The 14664-nt window shown below is 32.5% G+C and overlaps 1 protein-coding gene across 1 annotated transcript in view; it reads left to right on the top strand.

Annotated features, from left to right (window-relative positions):
- The first annotated feature begins 4778 nt into the window (after nucleotides 1-4778).
- The window catches only part of LOC111045297 (transient receptor potential cation channel trpm), a 255258-nt gene continuing 245372 nt past the window's right edge, over nucleotides 4779-14664 (top strand). Inside the window, 2 exon segments of the mRNA XM_039421133.1 lie at nucleotides 4779-5137; nucleotides 10555-10959. Coding sequence (XP_039277067.1) covers nucleotides 10723-10959 — 237 coding nt within the window. The 5' untranslated portion in view covers nucleotides 4779-5137; nucleotides 10555-10722.

Genomic DNA, 14664 nt, shown 5'->3' with positions numbered 1-14664 from the left:
TCTGGCTAAACGGATGTGGCGAGCGAAGCGAACCTGACGGCTAGTAATATAATATTCCCAGGATTGAAGTAGCAGTGCCCAATCAATTTTTCCGCGATAAATGCTTTTAAATCTTCAACTTGGTGCCAACCTAACAAAGTCAACTCAACTTAATGCCAACCTGACAAAATTATTAATTTAGTTGCCAGTTAACAACTGTTTCGAAGAGGTACTCTATCTAGATTATAGTTCTATAGTAACATATGATATGGAAATTTCAATTATAATTAAGAGATTGGGAGAAGAAGAATATACATGCTAAAAGACGAACTTTAAATCCTTAAAAAGAACCCTTAGGGTTAAAATATTGCCAAAAGAGTTCTTAGTGCGCCTCTAAAGGGTCAACTGAACATACCTACCAAATTTGAACGTTTTTGGTCCGGTAGATTTTTAGTTATGCGAGTGAGTGAGTGAGTGAGTGAGTGAGTGAGTGCCATTTTGCTTTTATATATATATAGATTGTTCCCTTTGTCAGTGGTTTGGAAGTACAAGACGGACATTGAGAAAAGATACTGGTCACATTACATTATTCTATGTAGGAAGAGTATCTATCTCTCATTATAAAAACCTTTAATCTTTTGTTTCAGGTGAGTGCTGAGAATAATTTTTTGTGAGTATTGTAGGCACCATATTATTTAAGTTATTTATTATTATAATTATTATTAAACGAAAACCCCAATTGAATGCTGTAAATCACCGTCTAGACTTCTGCAGTAGCAGAAAGATTTAATTGGGGTTTTCCTTTAATGTGAATTATTCATTAATCAGCATTCGAACAAATGCGATTTCCAATTTATTCCCGTCCATTTATTATCACTTTGTGTTTCGTGGTAGTCTTCCTATGTGCATCGGGTGTTTACATTCATCTTTATTACTCGTAAATATTTTTCACCACTTTCTCATTTCATCCCAAATTAAGCTCTATCATAACGAAATAAGTGTTTCATACATTCCTAGTAGAAATGAAAATCTAGTTCACAAGTATAAAATAATGATTAAATTGACTTACAGAACGTCAATTATTTACGGAAGTAAATACTTTTTATTTATTGTCCAATCACATGATAATGACATCATATAGCCGAAACATGTTTTGACTAAACAATTTGAAAAGGGTACTTAGATTCAGATTTTTATTATTATAGAGTAGCCCTAAGAAAAAAGACAATTACGGATGTAGATATTGTTGTTGGCTGTACTACTCTTTTATTTTAAGATTTATTACTTCCCTAAAAATGAATTATTTGATGCTTCATAGAAAAATAATAATCATCTCTGGTATTACTATCATAAATGATAAATACAGTCAGCGACTATACTATTGTTTATGAATATGATTCATGTTTCATGATCAACTCGGTATTGTACAATATCAAGTAAAGTTGTTTTTTCTCTGAAAAATATTATGAGAAAATTTTTGATAGAATCATGCAAATTTAAACCCAAAATTTACAGTCCTAGTTCATAAAAACATATGAATACACTAACATATGATCAAAATAAGAATCTTCCAGTAGTATTTATTTATTTAATTCATATCACTTGAAAATGGCATAAATGACCGAAACATGTTGTGATAAAATATTTTAAAAAAAGGGTACTGAGATTTTTATTTTCTTTATATTTATATTATGAGAGATTTGGGCCACATACACCTGTACAGTATATTCTATAACCTTGAAGTATTGTTCACAGTTAGTACGAATAATCAATTAGAAATGCTCGACACACCGAAGTGTATGTGATTACAAATGAGGTTCACGTCTCTGACATTACAAGAAGGACATGACATGTATTTACACATGTGTATAACATATTATACATTTAACACGACATACTACGTGTGTAGGCCAACTCCTTGTCACGTGGGGTAGAAGGCCCTTCTCACTAAAGGCCGAATTCTCAGAGTCAAAACAATAAAATCAAAGTTGAGCCATAAACTGTGATTCAACTGTAAATGTGTGTCTTAAATACCATTGATCTAATACTTTGATACTTTGTATCTTTAATACTCTATACTTCTAATACTTTATATCTCTATATCTTTAATAGTTTGATCTATTTGATGTACGGCTCTTCTTCAAGAAAAGAGGTGGAGTTGAAGTGTTAGTTGATAACCATGTAGATAGAAAGTTTGCACTATCAATCAAGTGACAGTTGTAGCAATAAATTTTCATTCAAATACAATAATTCTTATATTGATAAACCAAAACAACAGAGCTATAGACTAATGACTGTTCCAATTAGACTGTTCAAAACAGTTAATTAAATCTATGAAAAGATTTTATGACTCATATGCATTTACTGTACATGGATCTTCAACGAACTATGAATATTTTTTTTTACCTCATAAAATTTAATTATGATATATGATACTAAAAATAATTCTTTAGTATTCTTCTTCGAAGAAAACCTATTACATAAAACTTTTATATGCGAATTGAAATTTTCATGAGAATTGCAGCAGACAACAATTATTTGTATTTGCAAAAATATAAATTTGTTAATCCATTTTATGAATGACTACAAAAAAAATATGTTATGGTGTGTGTTAATACATATACTAAGATTTATTTAATACTCAATCTACGGCTCTTCTTCAAGAAAAGAGGTGGAGTTCTCTATTTTTAATGTAATTAGAATTGTTATTTTACACATGACTTCCATGATGAAGTTCATCAGGTTTATTGTGCAGTGAAAGATTGGTTGAAGGTGCATTGCTTGCTTCCACAATACATCAAACGGCATCTATGGACAGTGTACAAACTCTATACAAACTGGAACCACTGTGCAATAAAGAACAAACACATTTACAGAAGATTGTTTGGTCTCTGAGCTCTACAGTGTTATAGAGTTGCATCAAGAGTATTCCTGCTGTTCCACATTCAATATTGATATGAAGGGAAGTCAAGTCATGGTCCACTGTTGAATCAAGATTGAATTGTAGATTGACCTGTATGCACCAAGAATATTAAACAGCGATGGGAATGATTAATTGCAAATAACCTCTAACCTCGAACTTAGTCTTAGTTCTACTCTTCAGCAACACTAGCTTTTTCTCTTACATTTCATTTCCTTTTCCCTCTATGAATTATCTCCATATATAACATTCATTAAAACCATATATTTACTTCTCCTTCATCAAGAAGGATTCCTTCAGTTCTTCGGTAGCGGATATGTTGATTTGAGGCTATGCAAAAGGGAACAGGTTGAAAAATGTTTTTACTGGTAATATTTTTCTATTTGGATACTATAAGGTTATCAAAATAAAAAAGTTTCACAAGAAAATTTTTCTCCTGATTTCTACTTTTCGAGATATGAGCGCCTGAAGTTTGAATATTTGAAACGGATCATTTCAAATCCTGTGGAGAAATTTATGAAATTTTGAGGTTACATTACTCACGGTATTGTTGATTGAAAAAAAATCCTTGAAATATCTATGTTTGAGGAAGTTATTCAATTTTCAAAAAAAAAAAAATACTAGGAATAGCTTAAGTTGAATTATTTTAGTCATTCCTTGGAAATGGAATAACGTTTTCAATAATTGTAATTTTCTAAAAAAATCTTCATCTAATCAACAATATAAAAGAGTATGTATTATCAATATTTCATGAATTTATCTCTTATCACGTAAGAGATGACAAAAACTACTCTTTGTATAAAATGTTAGTTTTATTCTACAAATAGGACAGGCAATAGCGTAATACTTGCACTTAAGTTGATGATTATGACTTACCGAATTGGAAATATTTTGTTTCAAATATTTGAACTTGAGGCACTAATCTCTCAAAAAATAATATTTAGAAAAAAGTTTTGCCTGAGAACTTTTTTCATTTTGATAGTATCCAAATCGAAAAGCTTTGATAAATACCACCAATAAAGTTTTTCTAGCCTGTGCTCAGCCTTAATGTAAATTCATTCTTTATGACCCCAGATAACCCCAGGGGTTGGGGGAACCCCTGGTCGTCCACCCCAATCGCCCCCCCCCCCCAGATCAGGGTCTTGGATCCGCGCCTGTTTCAGACGTGATGATGCATCATTCGTGAATTTCCTATCCCGTACGTGTATAAGTACCAATTCTTACCTTTATAATATTATTATATTTTAGATTATAGATAAAAGTCTAAAGATAAATCACAATCCACATGCATAATCACTTACACTGTTTATTTATTTTTTGGGTAGCCTAACTTGATGATGTATCTGTTATATTTTTGAAAAGGTTGAAGACGAATCCAAGTCTTATCTCCCAAAGCCTGGCATCTTTTGAGATTTAGCCTTCAATAAGGAAAACGCAAGCAACATTATGCAATCTCAATTGGTGCAAGTAAACATTCAACATTATGGCGCCTCCCAGTTGTGCTGTACTTGGAAAGTTGACGCCTGTTCTGATAGCGACAATGATGGTACATAATACTGGTGACTTAAATTATCGTGATAATACAGCGGCCCATACTAATAACAATGCTGATATTGTGGATGGGCGCTAGACAAACGTGTATCTAGCGTTATTTGTGTCGCTCCCTCCAAACCTGAGGAGACTCGAGTCTGCCGTTTTATTATTAGTTTGTCCATAGAAACGGTTGTATATCTATAGAGATGTGTTCGTTATCGGGTGGACTATGTAGGTTGGACTCAGCTGTAGGCTCAGCCTCGGTCAGCTGATCGAGTCGACGCTCTCTGTCTCTCTCCAACACATGGTGTCGTCCATCCCTCTCCCTACTATTTTCTCGCTCACACTGCCTTTGTCTGCTTGGCTTTGGAACGAACACGTTTAGTAGTAGCGCGCTGGCCGGTCTATTCACAATGTAGAGTGTCTTCTCGGTTGTGCGTTTTGGTTTTTGAAATTTTCGTTCACATTAATTTATTTCTGTTCTAGTTTCATTGCTATCAATGAAACACTGAGAGAAGTTTAAAATTGTTCCTGCAGTGGTTAATCTAAATCTACGCTGTCGTTAACAGGAAGAAGTGAAGTGCTTTTATCGGTATAAATCTCACGCGAAATTGTGCGTTGGGAAGTTTTGTGTTTTTGATGTAGTGTGGAGTGAAGTGTTCTTGATTTGTTATCGTTTCCACTACAGCCTCCTTTCGACTTATCGTAATTGATTTCCTCTGTTATTTTATGATCATAACCTCACTTACCAATTCAACCATACTTTTGTTCTTAGCTATTCTAGGCTGAGGAAATTTTCAAGTCCAATGCATTGCTAAAAGCAATAATAGAATTGATATTTTTAATCCAAGTAAAATCAATATTTTGAATGGATCAAAATGGAAATAACTCTTCTGATTTGAGAAAATGTTTTGGAAGATTGAAAATTGTCTGTATCTGTGAAACGATTCAGATGAAATCCTGTAAAAATACATGAGTTCTAAAGTTTGATGCTACTCCATTTTACACTGTTATTCTAATTATTATGTTTCAGTTTTTTCAAACAAAACTCTATTATGGTTATAAATTAAACTTAACAATTTTTTTTTGTAAAGGAAGATTCATATATTCTTTATACTTGAATACATTAAATATTCTGTTAGAGCTAATCATATTTTTGTCTGCAAGGCTGTGATAAATTTATGTTTTTTGAGAAATAATCTGAGTCATAAAAAATTAAAATTCGGTTTGCAATAATAGACCTATCTAGGCTATACAATTTTGAATGTTGAATTGGTCAAAAGTCATAACTTTAATACTTAGGTACTAATAATTATTCTGTCAATTTATTTAACAGTAGACAGAGAAACAATTATAGAGTATAATTTCATTTTTCTTCTGGAAAATTATAGAACAAGCATTCAAGACAAAAAATGCTTTCCCTCTCTTCTTTTCTAATAATAATAACGTCTTCCATTTATCAAAATAATATTAATTATTAAAGTGGCTCGACCATTGAGTAAAGGCTCAATAAAATAACACGTCAACTGCCATTAACGTTTTGCCCATAAATCACAGCTCGTAACTGAAAAAATCTTTGCAACACTCCATGACAGCCAGAATGATAATAAATTATTTTGATTGTTGATAAATACTATGGCCTTGCTTACATTGAAAAGCTCACATAGAGATCGCTTCTGTTGTTGGAGGTGTTTATGTTTGATTTGTTTCCTTGAAATGACAGACCAAACCATAAATACACTATTCGAATCCAATTTTATACATGAAACTTTCTTGGCAATTTTCTGTTTTTTACAGATTTATGGTTCAAAAAAATACTGTAGTTGCTTGTTATCATTAAAGCTTTCCTTCAGTTCTCATATAAACTGAAACTGTTAGTCGATCTGGAATTTATTGACTGTCGAATTCTAATCACTCTTACATTGATAATTTAAAAATAGACCATTTAAATTAATTCAATTGGGTAATATTGAGCCATTTTTTAGTCAATTCAGCCTATACTTCAGCTTATATACAATTTAGGGAATTTTCAATTAATTTTTATTTTTTCAACTCTTCAATTGTGTTACAGGAAATGTTGACTTGGAAGACAGTCAATATTGGTATATTATTGTTTGGTATATGTTTGGGTAGAATCTTAGTTTGGTTCAAAAGTCAATCTTACCGGTTGATTTACACTTATCATAAATCATGAAAACAAACAAGTATTTCGTATTTCGACCGTACGATTTCATCAGTTTTGCCACTCATAGGATTAGATTAGATTTATGTTATGCAAGGCTAATTTATTCTAATTTCTTGACTCTCTGTGGTTTGTATTTTTTGGAATCATCGTCGATTCTTTTATGAAGTAGACGCTCCTTTCAATTTGTTATGTCTTGTGCACTTGTAGCTATAGAGGTCACAGTGCAATGATCCTTTGTTTTGCTAACTACCAGAATTTTTTTACTTTTTTCCAGCATCAGCATCCGCTGATCTTTATGCATGCCTCATGTAGAGCGCTGGAGAACGGTGGCGCCTCTCTCATGGAGTTTCTCTCACTCACTGTCTCCCCCCTCTCATTCACTCTCACTCGCTCTCTCTCTCCCTCAAGGTCGTGTCCACCTCGTCCAGAAATCCTAACACCAGATTAATTCATTCTTGTGGAACATAAACTTGATTTTCCGGGTACTGGGCTTCATTCATCATCGATTCTTGGAAATACTGAATGGTAGAAAAGAAAAATAATAATTGAAGGACGCTTTGATACTCACATTCTTTGATGCCTTGAAGCCCGAGATGTGCCACAGCTCTCATTAGATATTCTGATTTTCATATCAGAAGATTACAGGTTTCTTCTCAGGTTCGCATCTTCTTGAACGCAGAACGCAGTGTCTAATGCTCTACCATTCACCCCTATGGAAATACTCAATCTTTTGTGTTACTGAAGGTCGTCTTCCCGTCTAGCTTTATCAGCTTCCATCTCAGTCATCACTCAAAGCTCAAATCATCTGATGAAAAGGATTCGTGATTCATTAAACGAAAATTAAATTTGAGACTGTAGTGAATTGGACAATCAACAGTAGTTATCTGTGAAATATTTTCTATGATTTAGTTTGTTCCTGTGTGGTATGTTCTAGAATGAGTATAAAATCAAACAACTTCACATCTACTTAGGTACCGTACTCGTTTTATGAAATTACATTGGAACGACTTGTGATTGTGGAAAACACTAATTTATTAGAATAATATGGATATCTAGCAAAGCATCACTTCCACTAACTCACAGAAAGCAAGAATGAGTCTGTATTCTATAAATTAAGATGATATGTAGTCTCATTCTCATTCGAGTATTTGATTTTAGGGGAAAATCTAATGAAAATAAATTGTTATTAATTTATAAATAAAATTATCGGTTTTAGTGGATTAATGTAACTTAATTTTAGTGGACATAATATGTATACAGAGGTCGTATCTCCAATATCTTGTTCAAAACTTTGAATATTTCTCGTAACGAGGCCGCAACCCACCCCTTACAACAAGATATTTAATTAACTCAAGGACTCTCACATATTCCCCTACCAAGATCACACATTAGCTCAAGTTAACTACTCAGGAATTAAATTGATTGTTCCCAGTGCAGTCATACTATATTTCGTAGGTTGTAATTTAATTCAGCGTCCCTGTGGCTTGAAAATAACTAGCCCTATATTTTGCTCCCCCTTTTCTCATTATTGTTGGTAAATAATTGGCATCAGGATGATAATTATAGAAGACCATGATGGCATGTTATTAGAGGTTTAGGGTGGAACTGCAAACTGAGTTGAATTAAAGTTTTAAGAATGGATAATCATTAACGTGGAGTTCACTAAGATGAACCATATATTCGACATAATGCAGTAAGCATCTACAGCAGTAATTTGAGACGTTGTTCAAAAATAAAGTTCCCTTTACTTTTTTGTAGAGTACAAACGTTATAAATATGTTTCTCTTTCATATAAATTTATTCCTTTACTGTCTTTATTCATACGAAATAGGTATGGTAAAGTTCACTGAAAATAGGTAGTTGACTGAGCATTGAGATCCCAGAAGACCAGCTATTTTCCTTTTGTCAAATTTGAAGATATGGTTGGTGGATGAAAATAGAATGCTAGAACGCCCACTCCCAGCTCCAGTCTCCTGTGACCACCACGCAGCTTATCAATCCAAATTTTGTTCGCAAAAACTATTTTATGGTTCATTGAAGTACTCTACTATTTATGGGATATGTGAGCGCCACTCAATGGATAGCAGCTTTCAAATCTGCGTTTTATGATATCAGAGACAATAGAATATTGTAGTATTATTTTCTCTATGATGATATTTATATCGAATATTGGGGATTTTCTCAATATAGATTGATTTTTCTCTTTTAGAAACTCTATTATTATTTTTTCATGATTGAATGGAGAATGATAGTAGAAATATAATTGATGTGGATCAATCTGTAGGATACTTGCTATAGTTTGCGAGAAGCTGGTTTCAAAATCTGCAAAATATTATTAATAGGAGATAAGATAATAATGGGTTGAACAAATAGAACATTTGATTGGAAGATGAGGATGAGAAACGCTGTAACATAATTTATAATTTAATTTAATTAACGCTTCCTTATAATTTAAATATTGTTTTAAAAATTATCTATGCTGTGATGGTTTCCCCCAAAGATAAATTAATTTACACATAACACGGAAGATCTATTTGAACGCTAGAATTATTACTGAGAAAATTGTGAGCAAACAAGCTCGTGTAGATAAGCGTATTGATTGGGAATTATGCTATCAGACGTTCGTTCATGTTGCGATGCTTAGGCTGCTCCTGCATTTGTAGGGACTACTTTACCACACTGATAGGCGACCCACACTGCAGCTCGTGGGTTATGTAATGCTGTAATGGCCATTTTTTCTCGTCCAACCTTGATTTTTGTATCGGTCGACTGCTTGTGAGATGAAGTGGAGTCTATTGGTTCATTGTTATACACTTTTTAGTCTCCACGAGAGTACTTAAACTGAAGATTATAGTTGTCCATAGCATAATACGATGCTGAAGGTCTCGCAGCTCTAGCAAATTTCTTCCATTATGCAAACATGTACACTGGGAATTCAATGAGAATTTTTGATAGGTACGGTTGTGATTGGTTTTTGTAGGCATTATTGTATTCCACCAAATTAACCGTATTAATTCCAATGCTTATGTGGTGTTATTATCGACATTAGAACTATATTATTATAAAGAACTATAGTTTAACACACCAATACAATGTAATAATATAGTTTTTCACTATAATATAATGTATAACTACTAAAGTTACTCAAGATATACTTGTAAATAGTGGTTCACTCTCTTGAAGTGGATTAGTACTTAGTAATAATTTGCAGTAGGCCTAGTATCGATTGTGTGGTCAAGTTGAGAAATTCTAATTTATTAACAGAAGTAGGCTAATTTTTGAGTTATATTTTCAATTATTGAGTGTAAATATTAACAACCAGTGTGAATCCTCAGTAGTATTGCTCATCATTAACAGTATTGTTGCATCATTATTGAATATCAACATCAAAATGACAAGCAGCCCAATAGAATTGATAGTACTTGAAGATTCCTAAAATTTTGTCTTCCCTATTTTCAGCTAGTTCCAACTATTTTTGCTGTCTTAGTTCCCCAGTGACATTGTATTATTATCAATATTTGATGAATTTTCTCTGTGTTGCCAAATTGCAAGAAATTCAATCTTATCATGCAAGCCCATATGCTTGGATATTTTTGAATTGACAACTGTGCATACTTCAACAATTATTATTTTTTCAACTTATTTCACTGTTGAATCTCAATTGAAAATATTGATCCCACCTTTTTCAATATTTAGTTGTATATCATGTGACTGATTATCAATACATTATATAATTATTAAAATATAACTGACTTGATAATATCCAAGATTAGGGGTCACTCTACATTTTCTCATTCTAGCAAAAAAGCTTTTTAAAAATCATCTTATCAGATATAACATTGTAGAATAGCATTTTCTCCACAAAATTAATATATTCATCCCATACCTCACTATCTAAAAACAGAGGAAATCAATACAATATTGCACGTTGTTACAGTCTGATGGGTGAAACTAGGAGTGGCAGCCAGTTGTCGGTTTACTGCTGTGACAATTGCGTGGACATCAATAGGCGGGCACCCGTCAAATAAGTGCTAATTGTCTCTGAATTGGCTTGAGTGCGACAACCAGTTACAAAGATGTAGTCGCTTGGGCTGTTGTCGTTTGGATGGAGAAATCATCATCTTCTTCCTCCGAACTAATTAGTGTTCTCGTCCGTCGTCTCCGCTTTATTCTCCGTCTCTTGCTCTCCGTTTTGTTTTTCTACTTGGATTTGTGTGTCATCATCATGAAAAGGAATTTCAGTCAGAATTCGGCTGGCACCACCTCTAGTTCGAGCCCTCTGCGCGCCAGCATCCTTCGGGGTCTGCGCAAGCCTCTGCTCCGCAAAACCAACAGGGAAAAGGTAATTTCTCACTAATTTATTAATATTTTCAAGTTTGTTTTTCGGTCCTTGAGAATTATTTTTCAATATGTGAATATTTCCTTTTTTTAGTAATAATAATGAGAAATATTTCTTCCATGTTTGGTTTTGAAGCATCTAAATTTTAAAATGTACTTTGTGAAAATAATTAAGGACTGAAATTTTTTATAAAGTGAACAACTTAACCTTACAAGACTTGACCTATTTGTAACCTTATCTAAATTTGGGAGAGGAATAACACAAGTTTACATTTTTTTTCTATTCCTATCATTCAGATGATGTATTCTTGTATGAATGAATGAAGAATTTTAAAAAGATTGGAAATTACCTGAACTGTATTGTTCCACTTTGAATGTGCAGTGCATGGAGGTCTAATGACTCTACATGGAATTTGAAATGAAATTAGAATAGAAAATCATAGATAAATGAAATATGATGTACAGGGAGGTACATTAATTTAAGTTTTAAATTACAGGAATCAATAAAATTCTTTGACTGATTAAAATTTATAAACTGTTGAAACATTTATGATGATGCATAAATTTGGATGTGGATTTAGTACACGTACTATGACATCACCTTCAATTTGGAATTCTTACAATATTAGATTGATTTACTAATTCATCGATTTTTTTAAGTATTGAATAAATTGAATTATGATTCATGATTATTGATTCTTTTCACATGTCTAGTCCATTGATCAGAATTGACGTTACTTTGAATTTAAAATACTCACAGGATAAATGAGAATTTTTATGACTAATTTGTTAATATTTCAATAATTGAATCTAACAATCCAGAAAACATTCGATAATAATTCAACAATAATTATAAAGTATGAGGCACAATGAAAGGTGCTGAAATGTGCTTTGAGTGGAAAATCCGCATTAGAACAATGGCTTCCATATACATCTAGGATATTATGATTCATAATAGTTCGTAATAAGCCAAATTTGTAAAATTTTTCCATTTCTTCCCAATCAATGGAAATTTTTCATTGTAGTAGTGATTTTGTTTGCAATACTTGGCACTAATCAATAATACTTGGCATGAATAAGCTGATTGAGAAATTTACAGAGTTATACCTATTCAAAATCAACCAACATTAACTCCAAGTTCATTCCTGTAGGTTCAAATTAGTTTCAATTATTTGAAACTAAGGGTTTCAAATTCAATGTAGATTAATTAATTCTGATGTGAGACAAATAATATGAAATTACATTTCATTTGAATTTTCAATATTGTTGCAATGTATTTTTTATTCAGATATGTTACATGTTTCTTCCAATGTTCGGATTCATATTAAGAGTTTCTGATTATAATGATTTAACATAACGTTTTTTTGCCTGGAATATACAAGTAATTTGTTGAAGAATCATTGTAAGAAATCAACTTAGCTGACTGTATCTTTGAGTTCCCCTATACATAGACTTGATGGTTTTGGTATTTTTCATCCTTCTGCAATTGCAAGTACTACATCTCTTAATAAGTTGGAAGGATTAAAGTTACCGTAGGTCAATGTACGCTCTCTTTCAAGAGGTATGATGACTAATAGCGTTAAGCTCCTTTCTTATCGCGAGAACTTGGATTTATGACTCCAGGAACTGCACTTACTAAAGAATTATTGGCTGCGAGATTTCTTTCAAATTTCCTCCCTTTAAACACCATGAATCGTTCACAGAAACACGAAGCTTTTCAATAAATTATGAAGCATGTATGCTGTTCGTAGATTTATTTGTAATTTGTAGAATTTTCATGGAATATTAAACTTGTGGAAATACATGTAGTGATAAAATCATTGATAATTTATTGTAGATTATACTGTTAGTTCAATAATTCAAAATTGTATTATTGACTATTAAATATGACTCTCAATAATAAACTTAATCTTAATAAATTTTTGTTCATTTTTAAAATTGATTTGGAAAATCTATTACCTGTCCCATTCATCTTTTTTGGATGAGGATGATGCTCACTTAATTTTAAAGTTGTTCGTTGTTAAATTGAGAGATGATAATAATGATGATGAGAGTTGATTGGACGGACTTTGAGGTGTGTTTTGAAGTTTTATATAGCAAGGAATGTAGCACGTTTACCAACAAGATGGATTATTAACAAATTAATAATTTGACAATGATTCATAAATTTTAGAAATTCAAGGTGAATGTATCAATGAAGGACATACATGAACATGTTGATTGATCGACGAAAAATTATATCATTAATACTGTGATAGATGAAAATACTGTAGAGAATCGCGGATCAAATCCGAGAGAAATAGGACATTCAATTCGAGAGGAGATTCAAGATTTCAAGAACCATGTTGAAATGAAATGAAGTGAGAACGAAGGAAGAAGCCGGAAAACTACTTTAAGAAGAAGGAAATGATTTGAGGGAACTCAAGTGCAGCAGGTTAAAGCAACCAAATAAAAATACTGAAATTTGATGATGTACTTCACATAAGAATAATTTTCACAAGATGAATATCATTTTCACCAAAAAACACTTCTAGATGCACCTCACCAAAGCTGGTAATTCTTGGTGAGGTTAGATGATAGTAAATTCCAGCAAGTTGTAGTGTTGTTATAACCAGGCGAAAAACCAGTCCTTTAGAAAGTGTGTTGGGTGGAATTGCAAATGAAAATTTATTACACCTGCAGTTATTTTAGCAGCTGCACGTGATCGTCTATAATATCGTTATGAATAATACCAAGCATGTTCTCCAGTTCTATCCTCTTGCCAATAACAGAAATATTACTGGCGTTATACTGCCCGTAGCCCTTGTAGAAGTTTATTACCTAATTTGTTTTTATTGCTGTCAAGTCGGTAATAACCGTTATTTTTGTTATACATTATTGTATTGCAATGGAATCGTTGTGATGCAATTATCAGTAGTGATAGCATACGTTATGGAAATACTTTATCTGATGTGAACTTGTACCGAATTCTAAGCTCTTCCGGTTCAAATTGTAATTTCTCCATTCATTGTACAGTGTGCAGTATTCTTATTTACAATCTAATAGAATACATTTTAGTTTTGAAATAAGTTTTCACTTCCAATGTGTAGGCGCCTTTTAGATTGACTGGATCCTCCATCTTGGAAAAAGATGACTCCATGGTCAAAATCGTTAAAAGTGTTCGTACTTTAACATCTTATATTCGCTGGAGAATTCAATTTCTTCAATTGGCTGATTGACTAATATAATTCAATTTTGCGAATTTCTCTGTCTTACAATATTATCAGCCTCATGTAGAAATTATCTTTCTCATTCCATTATCATTTTCGCATAGGAGGTCGATGTTTGGGTGAAAAAGCATGCATCACAAAAACACATCTTAGCTTTAGAAGCTCATTACTGTCTCCTTCAACTTACTGGAAAATGAGAAGGAAACGCTCATAAAACTTTATTGTTGTGAAACTTTAGCTTCGTCAATTCACCTTAAATATCTACAAACCTAAACGAATAACAGTTGAAAGATTGAGATGGAATTTTATGCTGATGAACAAAATCAGGCTCTCAATCGCAGTTAGTCATTCGCAGGCGAGCTCTCCACATGCGGATTGACTAATTTAATTGAAATCTAACCCTTTCGCTCAACTTCTTCTACACAGATTATTAATAATCAGATTGAAAAACGAGTATCTCTTCCTGCTTTTGAAGTGTGTTACCCATGCATTTTATTGGA

This window comes from Nilaparvata lugens, chromosome 2 (genome assembly GCF_014356525.2).
Source record: "Nilaparvata lugens isolate BPH chromosome 2, ASM1435652v1, whole genome shotgun sequence".
In the NCBI taxonomy this organism is placed as follows: Eukaryota; Metazoa; Arthropoda; class Insecta; order Hemiptera; family Delphacidae; genus Nilaparvata; species Nilaparvata lugens.
The sequence above is the reverse complement of the archived record's forward strand: the minus strand, read 5'-3'. Positions and strand labels throughout refer to the sequence as shown.